Source organism: Amblyraja radiata, chromosome 17 (assembly GCF_010909765.2).
Source record: "Amblyraja radiata isolate CabotCenter1 chromosome 17, sAmbRad1.1.pri, whole genome shotgun sequence".
NCBI classification, from domain to species: Eukaryota; Metazoa; Chordata; class Chondrichthyes; order Rajiformes; family Rajidae; genus Amblyraja; species Amblyraja radiata.
In genome coordinates this window covers 12,959,718-12,980,456 of record NC_045972.1, presented here as the reverse complement: position 1 = coordinate 12,980,456, position 20,739 = coordinate 12,959,718, and the positions used below count along the sequence as shown (strand labels likewise).

The 20,739-nt window shown below is 41.2% G+C and overlaps 1 protein-coding gene across 1 annotated transcript; it reads left to right on the top strand.

Annotated features, from left to right (window-relative positions):
* Positions 1 to 1,526: 1,526 nt before the first annotated feature.
* cdk10 (cyclin dependent kinase 10) lies at positions 1,527 to 19,620 on the top strand. The gene is made up of 13 exons (XM_033035759.1): positions 1,527 to 1,689; positions 3,074 to 3,146; positions 4,372 to 4,443; positions 5,742 to 5,844; positions 7,256 to 7,337; positions 7,561 to 7,628; positions 9,731 to 9,783; positions 10,252 to 10,321; positions 11,398 to 11,457; positions 11,550 to 11,673; positions 13,618 to 13,757; positions 17,248 to 17,300; positions 19,110 to 19,620. The coding sequence occupies exons 1-13, from the start codon at positions 1,534 to 1,536 to the stop codon at positions 19,202 to 19,204; spliced, it is 1,149 nt and encodes a 382-aa protein (XP_032891650.1). The 5' UTR covers positions 1,527 to 1,533; the 3' UTR covers positions 19,205 to 19,620.
* The last annotated feature ends 1,119 nt before the right edge of the window (positions 19,621 to 20,739 follow it).

Sequence of the window (20,739 nt, the reverse complement as noted above, 5' to 3'; positions counted from 1 at the left end):
GCAACTAACAGCTGACAATTATCCCATTCCTTAGCTTGCATCTGAGTAAAATTTATTTCAAAACGCATTGATAGTTTACGATTATTTAAATGGTAAATGGAGCTTCAGAAGCGTTTTCATTTTGCATGTTAAAACCCACCTGAGAACCATGGGCGATTTTGCAATTTTACTGACGGATTTTTCACTTTTAAAACTTTTCATATAACAAATGAATAAAGATAAAAAGTCAATAATGCCTTACTTTTGATGAAATGCAGCGAGCAATCGCGATAATTCCCGATATTTTCGATCTTTAAATCTCCACGGCAAATGTCCGCTAAGCACTTCCGCTGTTTTTGCACCTTCAGCTCCCTCTTGAATTTACCTTAGTTTCTATCTTTCTTTTGGACTGTAAATTTAGGTAGCTGTGCCTCACGGTCACCCCGACTGGCACAGTAAATTGCAGCTCAAAAACTGGCCGGTTTCGATGTTTTTAACGGGTGTGAAAGTGCGTGTTTTCCCATTCACTAACATGTACCGGAAGTGACGCATGTACTCCAGTTAAATTTTGCAGTCACGTGGGTGCGGATCTACACTCCAGTGACCTTTCGTGAACTCCCGTTTCCTAAATAATGAGGACATCTCCGATGCCCTGGTTTGGAACACCTCATCCTGGGTGCAGATGCAGCGCAGACAGAGGAATTGGGAGTAGGGGATGGAGTCCTTACAGGATCAGGGTGGGAAGAAGTGTAGTCCAGATAGCCAGGGGAGTCAGTGGGATTGTACGACACGATAGGCCTGGATAGAGTGACTGGGGAGAGGATTTTTCCACCAGTGGGAGAGTCTAGGACCAGAGGCCATAGCTTCAGAATAAAAGGACACATCTTTAGAAAGGAGAAGAGGAGGAATTTTTTTAGTCAGACGGTGATTAAGCTGTGGAATTCTTTGCCACAGACGGCTGTGGCAGACAAGTCAATTAATATTTTTAAGGTGGCGATAGATTCTTGATTAGTACGGGTGTCGGGTTATGGGGAAAAGGCAGGAGAATGGGGTTAAGAGGAAGAGATAGATCAGCTATGATTGAATGATGGAGTTGACTTGATGGGCCAAATGGCCTGATTCTGCTCCTAGATCTTATGAACACGTCCACCACACAGACCTCCCTCTCCAGAACCGAATCCAGCTAAACTTAATGCATAGACAGGAAGGAACTGAGGATGCTGGTTTACATCCTCACTAATCAATCGAATTTTCATTTTATGACAACATAAAAAAGTTGTTCTAACCACCTATATTAGAAATATGATTGAATAGATTATTAAAATAAATCTGTTTTTAAGAGCAGACATCCAGTTCTTAGCACGTAAGTGTTGATGCTAGATTCAACACGCTGCAGGGATTCACATTTAATATTGAAGATAGACACAAATGTGCTGGAGTAACTCAGCGTTACAGCAGATACTGTACAACATACAGTAACGTTACAGGACGTGTCCCTGTCCCGCTCGAACCTCGGGCTGCGCCATGGTTGGCCATCAGTGTGCAAACCCCGGGATGGCCGCCGCTCGGCCCGCACCGTCCCGCCTCTCCTCTACCCGCCGCGGCCGGAGCCGCTCGGAGACCATGGGCGACGCGGCCGAAGAGCCGGCGCCGATCAGGCTGAAGGCCTTGAAGTACGAGGGCTGCTTCACCGTTCCGCCGGAGGACAAGGTGGTGCCAGCGGGCGGGGAGGCGCTTTCTGCTGCGTTTGTCGAGCGCCGGTCTCAGCCCGTCACGTGGTGTCGTGGGTCACGTGACGGTCTCAGCCCGGACCGCCATCTCCGTCCCCCCCCGTCACGTGGTGTCGTGGGTCACGTGACGGCCTCAGCCCGGACGACCATCTCCCCCCCCCGTCACGTGGTGTCGTGGGTCACGTGACGGCCGGTCACTGTCAGTCATCACAGCCCAGGGTGAAACCCCCAGCTCTGCAAATGCACACACACATCCTGCAATGATGATAGTGGTTGTGAACAACGCACAAGTGCTGCAATGGTAGTGCTTATGCATTACTATAACCCACTGGATTACTACAAAGATCCACCTGGGTAACATTGCAAGCCAAGGACCCTGCTTCTGAACTGTTATTCACACATTTTTCACAGAAAACACTCTTCTAATTGTCCTGACCTGATTTGGCCAAAGTTTGACTTCAGGTGTTGTGAAGTCCACATTGGATGTTGTTCATATTTTCTTCGGTAATCACAAATCTGCAGCATGAACGTTTAATTTTCTAATTTCAGGTTCATTCCCCCTCTCCTTCTGATCCATTGCCAGTCCTCCCAGTTTTTTTTCGCTTTCCCCGTACCTTATCTCCACTGATTTTCAGTCCTTCCCAATTCTGTACATTAATGACTTATACAGTAGATCGTATCCTCCACCTCATTCCATCTGCCATTTGCTTCTCCTCCAATTGCAAAATAGGTCTGAGGAAGGGTCTCAACCAGAAACGTCACCCATTCCTTCTCTCCAGAGATGCTGCCTGTCCCGCTGAGTTACTCCAGCTCTTTGTGTCTATCTGCAGAATCGTAGGTGCAGCTCAATCCATCTCACCGACCACCCTCCCCAGAATCAAATCCAGCTACATTTCATGCTGAAGATAGACACAAAACGCTGAGGTAACTCAGCAGGACAGGCAGCATCTCTGGAGAGAAAGAATGGGGGACGTATAAGGTCAACATCGTTCAGACTTAGAGTCAGGGGAGAGGGAAACGAGCTATGGAACGACACAAAGAGCATGTATGGTGTGAAAAACGATTGAGGAAATGTACAAATCATTGTCTGCTTTGATCCGTCGTTTTCACACTTTACATGCTATTTGTACCCTTCCTTGGAGTGTTTCAGTATGAAAATAAGTGAAGCATGTTGAAGGAGGTATGTTCTCTAGGTGAGAGGAGGGAGGAGAGGAGGGTTGTGGCGTCTCACTGGCTCCTGGAGGATTGGATAGCCTATGAGATGATATTGAGATGCATAGCTTATGCTTCATGCAATTACATTTCCGCAATGTTTTTAATTGTTTCCCAAAATAAAATAATATATTTGTGTTTTAACTTTGCAGCTGGGAAGAAGCAGAAGCGTGAAAGAATTTGTGAAGTTGAATCGTATTGGTGAAGGAACCTATGGCATTGTGTGTGAGTCCATCTTGTTAAACTTTCATTTCCTCAAAACAGGGTGATTTTGATGTACGGTCTATTACTCAACTCCAATAAAGATTCTTGAAATACTATTTTCAACCAATTCTTAAATGTTTGAAGTGTGAAATGCACCTGATAGTGTTGTTCATATTTTCTTCGGTAGTCACAACGTTTAATTTTCTAATTTCAGGTACAATGCCACCCCCAACTGATCCACCTCCAGTCCTGCCTTTTTGTCCCCTTTCCCCACACTTCTTTAACCCTCCACCAATCTTCAGTCCTTCCCAACTCTGTGCACTAATGACCTATATAGTGGAATTATCCTCCAACCTCATCATCATCATTGAAAACATCAACGTGCACGGTGCCTTACAATGTTATGTACGACAGTGATCGCAACTTCTACTGAAGTGTGGATAACTGTTGGCTCGCTAGAGGCTCATCCGCCCTTTGATAGGTCTTGTTTTTGGTCCTGCTGGGGGTCCACAGCCCCCTCCTCACCTGGCAAACCAGGTGAGGGAGATGGTTTGTCTGAATATGCCGACTATCTGACTATGGAGCAGGTAGCACGGGATTACATGGTGCACGTGGCAGGGGGAACTCCCCCCGACCTGATCCTCCATTCTAAAATTGTTAAAAAATTGCATTTTTGATAACCTTCCTTGATTCAATCATGCTTCCCTCAATTTTTTCTTCTCTAGGTCCACCTCCATGGCAGTGTATCACCGCCAACATTATGTCATTCTCAAGTGGTTTCTGCTCCACCATCAGTATATGCTTTGTTCGTAGCATTGTTTTTTTTATGTTGAAACAAGAAATTCTTCTTAACTTGTGGATGATTTCACATACCTGTTGTCACCTAGATCTACCGGGCCACTTTTTCTATTAATCCCACGTCCTTTGCCACCATCTCCAGCATTTGAGCTGGATTCGGCAAAATTAGCAAAAAGCAAAGCTATCTTCTTTGTTTTTTAGAAATGATTGTTCATCTTTGGTTTGAGCTCCTTATCAGTGGCACAGCTGATATAACTCCTTTCCCAGGTTCGTTCCTGACCTCAGGTGCCCTCTGTGTGGAGCTTGTACATTCTTCCTGTGACCTTGTGGATTTTCATGACTGCGAGCATAAAGATTTTTATTTTTTTTAATGATCTGACTTCTTAATCTTTATTATGAATTAGCTGCAAGGTGATGACTTCTACTTTATTGTTTTTTGTTGCCTTAGACCGAGCACATGATACGAAAACTGATGAAATTGTTGCTCTTAAGAAGGTTCGGATGGATAAAGAGAGGGACGGTAAGTTAGAAATACCAAAGAGGATACCAAATGATTTGTTTAACGTTGCGGTCAGCATAATTCATTTATTTTAAATGTTGGACCAATAATGTTTAAAATCAGTTGTGCTATAAGTATATGTTTTGAAATACTATTACTTTGGACTTATTTGATAAGCCTGTTGACTAGTGAAAAATAAGAAAGATTTGCATTCATATAGCACCTTTCACTAGTTCAGGTTACTTCAAAATTATTTACGCTTACCTATGGTACAGTCACTAACGTAGGCATATCCTACACCTATGGGTTGCCCTCAAGTTCACCAGAACTGACTCTTGTGAACAGATTTTCAAAAATCATATTAATCTCTGACATCTAGGTATCACTGGTAAACCCAGAGTTTATTGCCCACTGCAAAACCAGTGCCAGTTTGACCAGAATGCTCAGGCAATGGAGCTAATTAATCACAGATATAAAAACATTCTGGAGTGGCTTAGATTTCTATATTTAAATAGCTGGAGTGAGGTAGGAGCCACAGCAACATATACAATATATAAAATGTTCAATACCCAACTGTTCTGGCTTGTAATACAGGGCAGCAGGTTCTTTTCGATTAGAACAATTTGGAGGCGTTTTGAGCATTGTTACTTTGTGTAAATTTAAAATGATTTTAGTGGTTTTTATTTTAAGTTATGAGATCTATTTAAAAAAACTGCTGCATCATTCGACTAACCTGCTTGCGTCTTAGTGTGTACCAAAGTACAATGGAATTACAATCTTTTATGTGTAAGATGGAACTGCAGATACTGATTTAAACAGAAGATAGACACAAAATGCTGGAGTAACTCAGCGGGACAGGCAGCATCTCTGGAGAGAAAGAATGGGTGACGATTCGGGTCGAGATCCTTCTTCAGACTCCTTTATGTACAATCATCAGATATAATGAATTGTTTAAGAAGGAAGTGCAGATGCTGGAAAATCGAAGGTACACAAAAATGCTGGAGAAACTCAGAGGGTGCAGCAGCATCTATGGAGCAAAGGAAATAGGCAACGTTTAGGGTCGAAACCCGGCCCGAAACGTTGCCTATTTCCTTCGCTCCATAGATGCTGCTGCACCCGCTGAGTTTCTCCAGCATTTTTGTGTACCTTCAGATATAATGAACCTGCTTATGCATTTATATAGCAGCTGTTGCAACTTTAGGATGTCCCAAAGTGACGGACAATGTTTGAAATGCTACGTAAGCAGAAATAGAATTTAATTTAATAAAGTACAATCAACTGCACAGGAAAGCTTGTTTGTTTCTTTTGTTCATTTGCAGGAATCCCCATCAGTAGTTTGAGAGAGATTAACCTGCTACTTAAACTGAGGCACCCCAATATTGTAGAACTAAAGGAAGTAGTGGTGGGAAATCATCTGGACAGGTCAGTCATTTGATTTCTAACATAAACATATTTTCACTTCAAAACAATGAACCAGTCAGAATATTGAAATATTTGTTTTCTAAAACAAAATGTTAGGATACCTGTGATTTCCTTTTAACAGAAAAAAAGTTTCTCCATTTGATGTACAATCCCTTGACAAAGTGTTTGATAATGTATTAGATATTAATATTATCGTGTTATTGCATTTAATGTGCCTGTAAAGCTGCAACAAGTAGGAATTTCATTGTTCGAGTTCCTATGCATATGACAATTGAACACTCTTGATTCTTGATGAGAACAGGCCATCCCTGTGGTGAGGAATTTGTAGCTTTATCAACAGTATAAAAATATCAGTGGATTTGAGTAAGTTCTCACTTTCCTCTCCACCAAGTTTTAGTTTTTAGAGATACAGCTCGGAAACAGGCCCTTCGGCCCACCGGGTTCGTGCCAACCAGCGATCCCCACATGTTAACACTGTCCTATCACACTAGGGACAATTTTTACATTTACCAAGCCAATTTATCTACAAACTTGTGCGTGTGGGAGGAAACCGAAGATCTCGGAGAAAACCCACGCAGGTCCCAGGGAGAACGTACAAACTCCGAACAGACAGCATCCATAATCGGGATTGAAGCCAGGTCTCCGGCGCTGCAATAACTACTGCTGCGACACCGTGCCGACCAAGTTATAGCCATGCCTCTTTTTTCAGAGTGAGAAACAACCCCTTTTCTTTGTTTATCATAAAACACATAAAGGGCAGTGGACGAATTGTTATTTTACTCAATCTTCTAATCTGGAGTAACACCTTGGATGAGCATTAACCACTTCTTAATAATTACTGGCTGCTAGTGACAAGAAGTATTGGAGTACTGCACCATTTTCTCATAGTTTCATTCATTGAGAACTTTGTTGTCATAATCAAAGTTTGTATTTAAACAAAAGCAACAAAGTTTATTTTGAAAGGATAGGGACACTTAGGTTTTTGCAACAAAAGTTTCATTATTTGGTCTTTCAGTGTTACTTTTTAATCTTCCCTCTAATTACCTTTATGTCCCCACGAAGAAAAGGGGATATTCATCTGGTAAATGTTTAAAAAGACTGATCTTTTTCTATTATTTTTTTATTGCCAGAAAATGTTATGCTTAATTTTTATTCCACCATCAAATACTTAATTCTTGATTTGTGCCAATATGATTCAAGCCCAGTGAGATCAAAAACAGCATAAAGTTGGTGTTAATAAGGTCTTTATTTACGTGAATGCTAAATATCATTCCATCTACAGAGCAATTTTACACCCTCAGCTTCACAATCAGTGTGACTGTTAATCTGTGATGCCACAACTGAAGTGGTGCACAAGGATTAGTTGGAGAAAAAGAAAATATCACTGCTTTCTTAATGTTATTTCCTACAGTATTTTTCTAGTAATGGGATACTGTGAACAGGACCTTGCCAGTCTTCTAGAAAACATGCAGTCACCATTCTCAGAAGCTCAGGTAACACAAAACTGTTTGAGAGTTTAGATTTTTTTCCGCAGGAGCTGCTTGACAAATTCAAAGTGCAGCTTGAATCTTCATTAACAAATAAAAGTGATAAATATCTGCTTTTGTATTTTTATATTAATAGTAATGTTATATTATCAGTATTTTGCACCACATTCTAGTCACAATTCCTATTATCTTTTAAAATGCCATATTAATTGTTTCTATTTCTCTTAAGGTGAAATGTATCATCTTGCAGTTATTAAAGGGATTACAATATCTACACGAAAACTTCATTGTTCATAGGTGGGTGAATTGCAAAGTTAAATGTTTTTAATTATTTTCAACACATGTTGATGAAAGGTGAGCAACAAAACTGCATTTGCTGGAATAAAGAAATAAAAATGTTGTAAGGTGAATGGACACTTAATAACTTAAGTTGGTGAATATAAAGAGCATTTTAATATTGAATAGAAGAACCAAGTGTTGCAATGTGCCATAAAAATGATACGTCAAGAAAATAAATAAACATTGCTGTACTGAAACTGCTGAGAAATAATACACCAATCATAATGAACAGATTTTGCTATAGCTTCAACTGCTCAGAACTAGAATACAACATGACAAAGTATTGAAGGTACACAAAAAAGCTGGAGAAACTCAGTGGGTGCAGCAGCATCTATGGAGCGAAGGAAATAGGCAACGTTTCGGGCCGAAACCCTTCTTCAGACTGATCGGGGGTGGGGGGGGCGGGGACAAGAAAGGAAAAAGGAGGAGGAGCCCGAAGGCTGGGGGATGGGAGGAGACAGCAGGGGGACTGAGGAAGGGGAGGAGACAGCAAGGACTAACAAAATTGGGAGAATTCGATGTTCATGCCCCCAGGATGCAGACTCCCCAAGCGGAATATGAGGTGCTGTTCCTCCAATTTCCGGTGTTGCTCGCTGTGGCCATGGAGGAGACCCAGGACAGAGAGGTCGGAGACGGAGTGGGAGGGGGAGTTGAAGTGCTGAGCCACTGGGAGGTCAGCTTGGATATTGCGGACCGAGCGGTGGAGTTCGGCGAAACGATCGCCCAACCTCCGCTTGGTCTCACCGATATAGATCTGCTGACATCTAGAGTAGCGGATGCAATAGATGAGGTTGGAGGAGATGCAGGTAAACCTCTGTCGCACCTGGAACGACTGCTTGGGTCCTTGAACGGAGTCGAGGGGGGAGGTAAAGGGACAAGTGTTGCATCTCTTGCGGTTGCAAGGGAAAGTGCCCGGGGAGGGGGTGGTACGAGAGGGAAGGGAAGAATTGACAAGGGAGTTATGGAGGGAGCGGTCTGACAAAGTATTGAACGTGATCCGAAACTAAATGGTGATTAACCATTTTATCTGATGACCTAAACTTTCAGAACATGAATTAAGTTCAGCATTCCAACTGAATGATCTTGATACAAAAAGAACCGCACATGTTAGAAGTTTGAAACATCAAAATTAAAATGCCAGAAACATTCAACAGGTCTGTCAGGAGAGGGTCAGTAAACATTTCAGGTCAATAAGTTAGAGGAGCGGAATGAGTCCATTTGGCCCATCAAATCTATTCGGTCATGGGTGATCTATCTTTCCTTCTCAACCTTATTTCCTGACTTCTCAACCTTTGCCACCCATACTCCTCAAGAATCTGTTAATCTCCGCCTTAAAAATATCCATTGACTTGGTCTCCACAGCAGTTTGTGGCAATGAATTATACAGATTCACCACTCTCTTATGAAAGAAATTCTTCCTCATCTCCTTTCTGAAGGTACGTCCTTTTATTCTGAGGCTATGCTCTCTGGTCTCAGCCTCTCCCATTAGTGGAAACATCCACTCCTCTCCACATCCACTCTATGTGTATCAATTCATCAACCTAAGAAAGTGTGACATCAGTGATTTAAGACTATTACATTTCAAAAAGTTGTAAACACTGCCCAGGCCATCACCGGCTCTGACCTCTCCACCATCGAAGGGATCTATCGTAGTCAAAAAGGCAGCCAACATCATCAAAGACCCACATCATCCTGGCCACACACTCATCTCACCACTGCCATCGGGAAGAAGGTACAGGAGCCTGAGAACTGTAACGTCCAGGTTCAGGAACAGCTTCTTCCCTGCAGCCATCAGGCTATTAAACACTACAACCTCATAAGCTATGAACTATAATAGACATTATTATTATTGTTATTGCAGTTATTGGGTTTTTTTCTGGGTTTTTTGTTATTTATTATTATTACATATTCTGTTATGCCGCAGCAAATAAGAATTTAATTGTTCTATCCGGGACATATGACAATAAAACACTCTTGACAAAGACTGGCTAACAAACTGCATAGTTTTGTTTTTACCCGCTGAAGCATTAATTAGTAATAAGAGCCTTCCATTTCTTCAGAGACCTTAAGGTATCTAATTTGCTGATGACTGATAAAGGATGCGTGAAGATAGGTGAGATGGATACACTTCTTTTATCTTAATCTTATTGCTGTCTTGATTTTTGACTTGCAATATTTTTGAATCTGCTATAATTGCAGACTAATATAGTTGCCTCAACTATATTTTTTAGTTTAAAAATCGAATCTTCAAATTAATATGCTTATGTTCCATGAGGCATGTTCAGAAGAAGCTTTTAAAAACAATAGCATTGGCTATTAATATTCTTTTTAAGTTGTATTGTTTATTTGCCACTTTGATTTTCTGTTAGCGCACATTTATTTCATTGTTTTCTATGAAATATGTTGTGCACATACTGGTTGCTACATTATGACTAACTGCTGAGCTGTATTGCTTCAGGGAGTGCTGAATTTCTGTGACTTGCTTAATAAATATTAATTCTAACTCGCTTAACGAATGCTGATAGTCCATTACATAGATGTTTATTAAAAAATCTTTGTAATACACTTTTCATCATTGCAGCGGACTTTGGGCTGGCACGTGCATATGGAGTGCCTCTCAAACCTATGACTCCGAAAGTAGTAACATTGTGGTAAGTTGGCAGAGAAAAGTTAGTGCAAGTTTTCTGATAACTACAATATGATTTCACACAGATCAGATTCCCCACCATTGACTCCATCTATATTTCACGTTATCTCGGGAAAGTAGCCCTCCATTTGTTTATTTGCCTCTGTACTCCACATATGGGTTTCCTTGCAACATTATCTATCACATCACTACCACCTGCATTTCCTCATGCATTTATTATCAACGGCATCTATGTGGCTCTAGTTATTCATTGCTACATACTAAATACTAAAATTGTCTTGGTGGAAAAAATGGGGAAAGAATTGAATAATTCTAATTTGCTCCAATTTAATTCAGAATCTTTGTCTGGAAAGCAGCATTTTTCTTTCCCAAAGCATCTCGTATACTCGGAACAATTGCAGTATTATATGTAGAATGGATTGCAATTATCTGAAGCACCATTATTCCCATTGTAAGAAATTTACAAATAGGCATACAAGAGCTGAACAATCTTTGTTTATAATTTCCCTTAAAACTCTGAATGATTAGACGCTTCATGAATTTCCTGCACTCAATACCTTTGATGTTCCGACCTATGTCAATTGACCTACATAATCTATTATCTAACAAATTTGTCGATCATGTTGGATATTGACTCTCAGGCTCAATGCAAAACCCAATCTTATTGTTTCATTGTAAATATTGATTAAATGTCAGAGGCTAACTTTAATGAAACACATTGCTTCCCAATTTCCAGATGAAAAAATGATTTCTAAAAGCCCTTGTAGTATTCTTGTTCCCTGTTGAGACATTATAGCTAACCTAGTTTACAATAATCTGAATTCATCATATTTTTGTGATCGAGTGGATTAATGATTTTTTTTATTCCTGTTGACTATATAAATGGGGCTACAAAAACCCAGACCCAATGTAACTTTTAAAGCTAAGTTGTCACATGGTTATGGATCACAATATATCCTTGCAATCTGCAGTCATATTTTATTAGCTATTTTGACTTGTGAAACATAAAAAATCGAGTTGATTTATAAGTCAATGCGGGCTTTGAATTCCTGATTGGATCTTGTGTTCTTCTATTTTTAGGTACAGAGCACCTGAATTACTGCTGGGGACAAAAACTCAGACTACAGCTATTGATATGTGGTTGGTCTCTTATGTGCATTGCTTTCTCAACAATTTTTTTTGTCATTCAACCTTGTTTTAGCTTTTCTCACCATCTGTTTTATTATTCACAGGGCGGTCGGGTGTATCGTTGCAGAACTGCTGGCACACAAACCGTTGCTTCCCGGAAGCTCGGAAATCCATCAGATTGACCTGATTGTTCAATTATTAGGGACCCCAAATGAGAATATATGGCCAGTAAGTCATGGTGGATCTGATCAGAGGTCTGAAACCTTGAATAATTTCATATTTTTTTAAAGTGTGAACAAAAATGAAGGCTTGACTAGTTGAGAAAATAAAGGGGCTGTCCCACTGCGGCGACCTAATCCGCGAGTTCAGAAGAGTTTGCCCTCGACTCATACTCGCAGCGTGGTCGACACAAGGTCCTAGGAGGTCTTTATAACTCTCCTTCATGCTCGAGAGTAGTCCCTGCATACTTGAGGCCTCAGCTAGATCGCGGCGTATTTTTCAACATGCTGAAAAATGCCAGCGAATAAAAATATGTCACCATGGAAAAAAATCGATATTTTTTTTTACTCGTAGGTTTAGTTGAAGTAGGTTGTAGTAGGTCGGTATGTTATTCGTAGGTTATCGAGGGTAGTCGAAGGTAACCGAAGCTAGTCTTCTACATAGTCGATGTAGGTCTTCAACATGACACTTTTTCAAACTCTCCTAAACTTGTCAATTAGGTTGCCACAGTGGGACAGCCCCTTAAGTGTATGTTTATTTTGTTTTGCATTATTCTTTCCAGTCTAAAGTTAATGTTCTTGTGATCTGTGGTGTTTATCTATTCCTATACAAAATCATACACAAACCACCAATTCTAAATGCTTTTCCAAAATAAGTGACCGTTGTTTTTAACTGATTTTTCGTGATGAAGCAAACCAAAGCATGCAATTTTAAAGAGCACGTCCTTGTATTCCAGTATAGATAGACTAAAAAAAAGTCCTTTGTCGATGTTCAAAAAATAAGCATTTGAGCATCAAGGAATAACATGACAGTTACAATGTAAGTTTCTGTAATTTGATTGGAGTGAACTGGAAGCACCCTTAGTTTCATTTAGAGATACAGCATCGAAACAGCCACTTAAATTCCTATTAAAACGTTTCCCCTTCACTTTAAACCCATGTCCTCTGATCCTCGATTCATCTACTCTGGGCAAGAGACTGTGCATCTACCCGATCTATTCCTCTCATGATCTTATACACCTCTATAAGATCACCCCTCATCCACTGGGCTCCAAGTAATAGAGTCCCAGCCTACTCAACCTTTCCCGATAGCTCACATCCTCTAGTCCTGGCAACATTCTCGTAAATCATCTCTGTACCCCTTTCCAGCTTGACAACATCTTTCGTATAACATGGTGCCCAGAACTGAACACAATACTCTTAAGTGCAGCCTCACCAATGTCTTACACAACTGCAACATGACCTCCTAACTTCTATACTCAACCAGAGGAAATCCACATGGTCACAATGAGAAAGTGCAAACACCACACAAGCAGATAACAGAATTTAACCCGGGTCTCTGGTGCTGTGAGGCTGCAGCACTGTGGTTTATTTAAGAGCTTTCTCATTTAGTTTAGAGATACAGCGCGGAAACAGGCCCTTCGGCTCGCCGGGACCGCGCCGACAAGCGATCCCCGCATATTAACACTATCCTACACACACTAGGGACAATTTTTTTAACGTTTCCCAAGCCAATTAACCTACAAACCTGTACGTCTTTGGAGTGTGGGAGGAAACCAGAGATTTCAGAGAAAACCCACGCAGGTCACAGGGAGGACGTACAAACTCCGTACAGACGCCACCCGTAGTCGGGATTGAACTCGGTTCTCCAGCTCTACAAGCGCTGTAAGGCAGCAACTCTATCGCTGCGCCACCGTGACCGCCTAATTATTTAACCATGAATTGGAGCCTATTTATTCTTTACATTGATGTTATTATTTGCATTCATTTTGTTTGCCTAATAGTAAGTTTTGAATGAAGAAGAGAACCATCTACTTGGTCACAGTTAATGTCATTAAACTGCTGAAGATTATCTGTCGCTTCGAAAAGTGGTATGGCACAGTTTTTATTACATTGCATCTGATTCCACTATTTTATCTAACACCTACTTACCTGTGCTCATGTTGCGATCTAGGGCTTTTCCAAGCTACCATTAGTGGGGCAGTACACACTGAGGAAACAGCCTTACAATAATCTGAAGCACAAGTTTCCATGGCTGTCAGAAGCAGGGCTCCGACTACTCAACTTTCTCTTCATGTATGACCCAAAAAAAAGGTATTGTAACATCCTGTAACATATTTAATGAGATATAGGTTTCCCTTCAGTGGCTAAGTTAGTGATTGCATGTGTCACTCTGAAACTTAGTTCACAACAAAATTAGGTTGAACTTTAAAAGGTAGTGTAGTTCATTCTTTAGGGAACGGGGGTTCCCCTCTTAGACTATGGATGAGGCTCTCACCTCTATATCCCGTAGCTCCGCTCTCACTCCCCATCGCCCCACTCGTAACAAGGACAGAGTCCTCCTTGTCTTCACCTTCCACCCTAATAGCCGTCACATACAACAGATAATCCTCCGACATTTTCGCCACCTCCAATGGGATCCCACCACTGGCCACATCTTCCCATCTCCTCCCCTTTCGGTTTTCCACAGAGACCGCTCCCTCCGTAACTCCTTGGTCAATTCGTCCCTTCCCACCCAAACCACCCCCTCCCGTGGTACTTTCCCTACACTTGTCGCTTTACCTTCCACCCTCGACTCCATCCAAGGACCCAAGCAGTCTTTCCAGGTGCGGCAGGGGTTCACCTGCATCTCCTCCAACCTCATCTATTGCTCTAGGTGTCAACTACTCTACATCGGTGAGACCAAGAGCAGGCTTGGTGATCGCTTCCAACACCTCCGCACAGTTCGCATTAACTGACCTGATCTCCCGGTGGCTCAGCGCTTCCCCTCCCATTCCGATCCGACCTTTCTGACTTTGCACTCCTCCATGGCCAGAGTGAGTCCCACCGGAAATTGGAGGAGCAGCACCTCATATTTCGCTTGGGTAGGTTACACCCCAGCGGTATGAACATTGACTTCTCCAATTTCTGGTAGTCCTTGCTTTCTCCCTCCTTCCCCTCCCTTTCCCAGCTCTCCCACAGCCTACTGTCTCCACCTCTTCCTTTCTTCTCCCCCCCCCCCAACATCAGTCTGAAGAAGAGCCTTGACCGAAACGTCACCTATTCCTTTGCTCCATAGATGCTGCCTCACCCACTGAGTTTCTCCAGCATTTTTGTCCACTCTTGTAGTTCAATGGGTGATATATTTTAATAGTAAATGTTTCTGTCCAATACATTTTCTATCCACATACACACACAAAGAAAAGTCCAGATTTTCAGCTTTGATCTTTTAAATTTTCAGCTTATGTGATGAAACATTGAATCAGGCTGCAATAATTAACATGGCACGTGAAGTCATAATATTGTTCTTGGCATTTTTTTGGTAATTGTAATATTAGCTCTTTTTAAACAACAAATTAAAAAAATGAAATTTATTTTAAAACTTGCTCTTCTCATTTTGTTTCTATTTCCTGATCTTTTTTCTTGTAACTACATATTTTCTACGTAATATTATACGCATGTTTAAGTGTTTGCTCAATGTGACATTTTCCTTCTAATTCCTGGAAAGCTGACGTTTATCAAATAGCCAACTGCAAAAGGCTGACCTTTCAAGGCAGTTTTTTTCTCCCCAAGGCCAATCAGAGCAAAGACATTTGAAAATTCAGTAAGCTGCTAAATTGGTATCCAGAGAAAGTCAAACTATACCTGGATCGCCGGTGCTACCCCATCTTGAATTGGAACTCATTGCCACACAGGGCTGTGGAGGCCACCAATGGATATTTTAATGACAGAAATAGATATATTCTTGATTAGAACGGGTGTCGAAGGTTACGGGGAGAAGGCAAGAAAATGGGATTTGGAGGCAGAGATCAGCCATGATTGAATGGCAGAGTAGACTCGATGGGCCGAATGATCTCATTCTACTCCTAGAACTTGTGAACTTATGTGTTTATTCTTAGATGTTCTACAAGTGCTCGGTTTCTGAGGGATACTGATCTTTAGATGTGCTTCAGTCTTCTTGAATTCACAATATGTGTACCTAACATGATTAATCCTTCCCCATGCCTTCATTTTCCTATATGTACATTGTCACGTCAACTCTTGTTAGTGTCACAGCGTGGAAACAGGCCCTTTAGTTTGCCCACAACTTGCCCACGTTGACCTAGTTCCATTTGCTTGCGTTTGGCCCATATCCCTCCAAACCTATCCTATCCATGTACTGTATAAATGCTTCTTAAACGTGCGATAGTACCTGCCTTAGCTACCTCCACTGGCATTTTGTTCCATATACCCATCACTTTTTGTGTAAAAAAAAAAAGTTACCCTTCAGGTTCCTATTAAATCTTTCCCCCTGCACCTTAAACCTATGTCCTCTGGTTCTCCATTCCCCTTCTCAGGGCAAGAGACTCAATGCGCCTACCTGATCTATTCCTCTGTAGGATCATCCCTCATGCTCCTGTGCTCCAAGGAATGAAGTCCTAGAATGCTCATGCTCTCCCTATAGCTCAGCCCCTCCAGTCCTCCATCCCCGTAAATGTTCTCTGAACCCTTTCCAGCTTGTTAACATATTTCCTATAACATGGTGCCCGAAATCCCCAAAATGTGGCCTCACCAATGTCTTATATAACTGCCACATGACCTTGCAACTTCTATACTCAAAACTCTGACTGATGAAAGCCAATGTGCCAAAATCCTTTTTGACCACCCCATCTACCAGTGACACTACTTTCAATAAACGATGTACCTGCGCTCCTAGATCCCTCTGCTCTACAACACTCCCCAGAGCCCGGCCATTCACTGTGTTGGTCCCTCCCATGTTCGACTTCCCAAAATGCAACACCTCGCATTTCTCCGCATTAAATTCCATCAACCACTCCTCAGCCCACCTGTACAATTGATCAAGAGCCCGATGCAACTTTTGTCGACCATTTTCACTATCTATAATACCGCCCACTTTTGTGTTTGTGTCCACTTTTTCTTTTCTGAAATAGGCAACTTGTGAAAGTTCACCACACCGTATGTACTTAGGTTATCTGTGGCAGAAAACATTACTTTACAGAAGGCATAGGTCTGTGAGGGGTAAGATAGACAAGAGAGGATCTGAGGAGAGGCAAGAGGGTTAGAGGAGAACTGAGGAAGATTTAGAGGGATCCGAGGAAGATCCTGAGGATGATTGGAATTTGGTACACCCAGCCTAGTTGGGAACGGGTGGGGGAAAGCACTCTCATAATGATTTAAAAGGATCTGGATGAGCATTTGAATAGCCAAGGCATGGAAGACAATTGCTGATAAGTGGGAATATGTGGCTGGGTACTTGATGGTCAGCATGGATGCTGTGGATGGAAGGGTCTAAGTGTCAAGGAGTTCTGGCAGGCAAGTTGAGTTGTGCCATCTGATAACACTATGATGATTGATTGACAGAGCAGTCCTGCTCCTGATCCTCTTGCTATGTTCTCATGTTTCTGTGCTCTTTTATCTGAAGAATTTAATCGTTTTGTGATTATTTTTTTTTGTCTCTTAACACGAGTAATTGTGAAGCTGCTAATTTTACATAAAGCTTCCACTGTTCTAATACATCTCAGCTAATGTATTGTGCAGTGTACTTAACAACAGCGGGATTCGATGATTATGATGCAAATAAACTGATGGATGTTCTATGTTTAAGGGCGACAGCGGAAGACAGTCTGGAGAGTTCCTATTTTAAAGAAAAGCCATTGCGTAAGTTCACAAATATTTTATAATTAGTGATTTATTTTTCTTACAGAAGTTCTGATCTATTTCAGAATGAACCAATTTTTGAACAAATTAGCACTGTTACATGATGGAACATTAATTTTACCACGTATATTTTAATAAAAAATAGTTATTGATTTAGTGTAAATTTACATCTCATATGTGCATAAATTAAAGTGTCAAATTATTTACATATTAAGTATGCTTATCTTTGTACTTTGTTGCATTTGGAACCGAGAAGTGGCGAGTTCTGCACAATGTAAGAGTAAAGCACAATTCCTGTAATTAACATGTCAGTCTACCTACCTCACATCTGTACTTCCTCAGTTGTTATCTTTTTTGGTGTATAAATGACCTGTTGTGCCGACTTAACTTTGGAGATGATCACAGCCTTTGACTGAGACACTTCTCCCCTTGTGCAAGTAAAACTCACTGCAGATGGTTAATCTTATAGTTTCTTGAGTCTTCTTAAAGGGTCGACTTCATCAATGATTCAGATGAGAATATAGGCAGCATGATTATTAGTTTTGCAGGTAGTGCCAAATTGCTGATGTAGTGGACAGTGAAGAAGATTGACTATGTTACAAGACATGGATCAGCTGAGAATGTTGGCTAAGGACTGGGAGGACCTGGACAGAGCCTTGGGAGGGTTGTCGAACAGGGAAACCTAGATGTGCAAGTACATAGTTCTATGAAAGTGGCAACACAGGTGGACAGGGTGTTGAAGGTTGCGTATGGTATGCTTGCTTTCATCGCATAGGCATTATGTCGTATTACAATTATACAAAACATTGGTTAGGCTGTACTTAGGCTATAGATAGAGTTGATGCAGAAAAGATTGACAGGGATGTTTCTTGGATTGGAGGGATTGAATTATAAGATTGGATAGACTGGGTCTGGTGCAAGGATGCTGAGAGGTGACCTGACAGGGGTATATATCATTATGAGAGGCATAAATAAGATAGCCAAAGCCTGCTCCCCATAGTAAGGGTGTTGAAAACTAAATGGCATAGATTTTGGGTCAGAGGCAGGAGGGTTAAAAGGAATCTGAGGGATATTTCTGTCTTTACAAAGAGATGTTGGTTTCTGGACTGGATATATCAAATACTCGAGGGCATAGCTTTATGGGGAGAGGGGGGTAAGTAACTGGAACACGCTGCTGCGGGTGGTGGTGAAGGCCAATACAATAGTGGCATTTAAGAGAGTTTTGGATGAACATAGATATGCAGGGAATGGAGAGATATAAACTATGTATAGGTTAATACAGGTACGTCTTGGCATCATATTAAATTTTAGTTTAGTTTAGCGACACAGCACGCAAACAGGCCCTTTGGCCCACCAAGTCCACACCGACCAGCGATTCCCGCACATTAACACTATCCGACACACACTAGGGACAATTTACACACACACCAAGCCAATTAAGCTACATACCTGTACATCTTTGGAGAGTGGAAGGAAACCGAAGATCTCGGGGAAAACCCACACTGTCACGGGGAGAACGTACAAACTCCGTACAGACAGCACCCGTAGTCGGGATCGAAGCCGGGTCTCCAGCGCTGCAAGTGCTGTAAGGCAGCAACTCTACCGCTGCGCCACCATGGCCGCCTATTCAGTACAGGCATTGTGGGCTGAAGGGCCTGTTCCTGTACCGTACTGTTTTATGTTCTATAGTTCTTCTTACAAATACTATTATTTTATTGAATAGTATAAAGGAAATAAAACATCAATGTTAACTTAAAAATTGAAAAGCAATGTAATTTCTAAACAATCATCTTTTCTGTTTCTTTGAAGCCTGTGAATCAGAACTGATGCCGACATTCCCCCATCATCGTAACAAACGAGCTGCGGCCAGTGTGGAAAACCAACCAAAACATCCAAAGGTGTGACACATTGATTTGATGCACAAATCCACCTTGAATATGGAACTCCCTCACACTCATGTTAGCCGTCTTTTACGTTTGTTGCATTAGATATCCATGCAGAAGTTAGACGGGACTGTAGAACATATCCTAGGACTGTAACAACACTGCAGGGCCATTTTAAGATTAAGTATATGGTTCACTCCTGTGGAAATATGTCAAACATCTGTTTCAAAATTTCCACTAAGCTCTCTTTTTTCTTACACTTATTGTTTTCAAAAGCATTCAAAGAAATAGTCATAATTTTGAATGTTAAATGTCAGTTGAAGATTACTCTAAAATAGCCTAGAATTTTCAAAAATAAATGATTTCCACAATGTATGTTGTGTATTTATTTGCATACATTTTGGATTAAAAAGGGTTGTGTTCCATTATTTCCTCTGACAAAATGAGAGAATTTGGCTGGTTATTTTGATAACCGTGATATTTCAGTGGAAGAGCATTTTGTTGATAGTGATCACAACTCCATAAGTTGTGATCATAACTTGCCAAAGCCTGCTAAGTTCAGTCTGAATAAGTGTCCCGACCCAAATTATCACCTATCCTTTTCTGCTGAGATGCTGCCTGACCTACTGAGTTACTCCAGCATTTTGTGTCTATCTTTGGTATAAACCAGCATCTGAAGTGCTTTTTTTTATTACATTTTATTCCATAAGTTTTTTAATTGTTTTGAAAAGGGATAAGTCTGGACCTTGCAGGGACTAAATTGGAGTAATGCAAATACAACATTATTAGGCTGGGGCTTGTGACAGTATGCTGGGAGAAGTTGTTATTGGGTAAGTCTACATCTGACATGTGGGAGTCATTTAAAGGCCAGTTAATCGTAGTTTAGGACTGGCAAGTTCTAGTAAAATCTAATAAAAAGGAGAGATAAAGATGCCAAAGTAAGGGAACCTTGGATGATCAAAGAGGTTGTAAATTTTGGTTAAAAAGGAAGTGCATGCAATGAAGCCAGACAGGGCCTTTGAGGAATAAAATGCAAAAGAGGAAACTAAGCGAGTGATTAGAAGGGTCAAAAGGGACCATGCCTTTTGCAAATCTAATTTTAAAAATTCCCAAGGCTTTTTATACTTACATAATAAACAAACGTGGACCAGGGAGAAGATAGGATCACTCAAGGATAAAGGAGGGAATTTGTTACTTGGGGTCAGAGGATGTAGGCACGATGCTAAACAAATAAATCTCCGGGGTGTGAGGAATTCATTTCAGGTTATCGAGAGGCAAAAAAAGGAGATTGTGGGAGCCATGACAAAGATCTTTGCACATATGTAGCCACAAGCAAGGTTCTGGAAGACTGGAGTATAGTTAATGTTGTTCCTTTGTTTAATGGGAGCGAATTAGAGGCCAGTGAGCCTCATGTCAGTGGTAGAGGGGCTAATGGTGAGGATTCTTTGGAATAGGATTTACTCTCATTTTGAAGAGAATAGGTTAATTGGAGACCATATTAACTAGATCGAGTTTTTTGAGGTGGTGACAAAGGTGATCGAAGAGGGGAGGGTGGT

Excerpts from the sequence above, each read along its gene's own strand:
- cdk10 (XM_033035759.1), top strand. The coding sequence starts at position 1,534 with ATGGCCGCCGCTCGGCCCGCACCGTCCCGCCTCTCCTCTACCCGCCGC. Across the intron at positions 7,629-9,730 it reads GAAAACTTCATTGTTCATAG|AGACCTTAAGGTATCTAATT; the intron begins GTGGGTGAATTG and ends CCATTTCTTCAG. Across the intron at positions 9,784-10,251 it reads TAAAGGATGCGTGAAGATAG|CGGACTTTGGGCTGGCACGT; the intron begins GTGAGATGGATA and ends TCATCATTGCAG.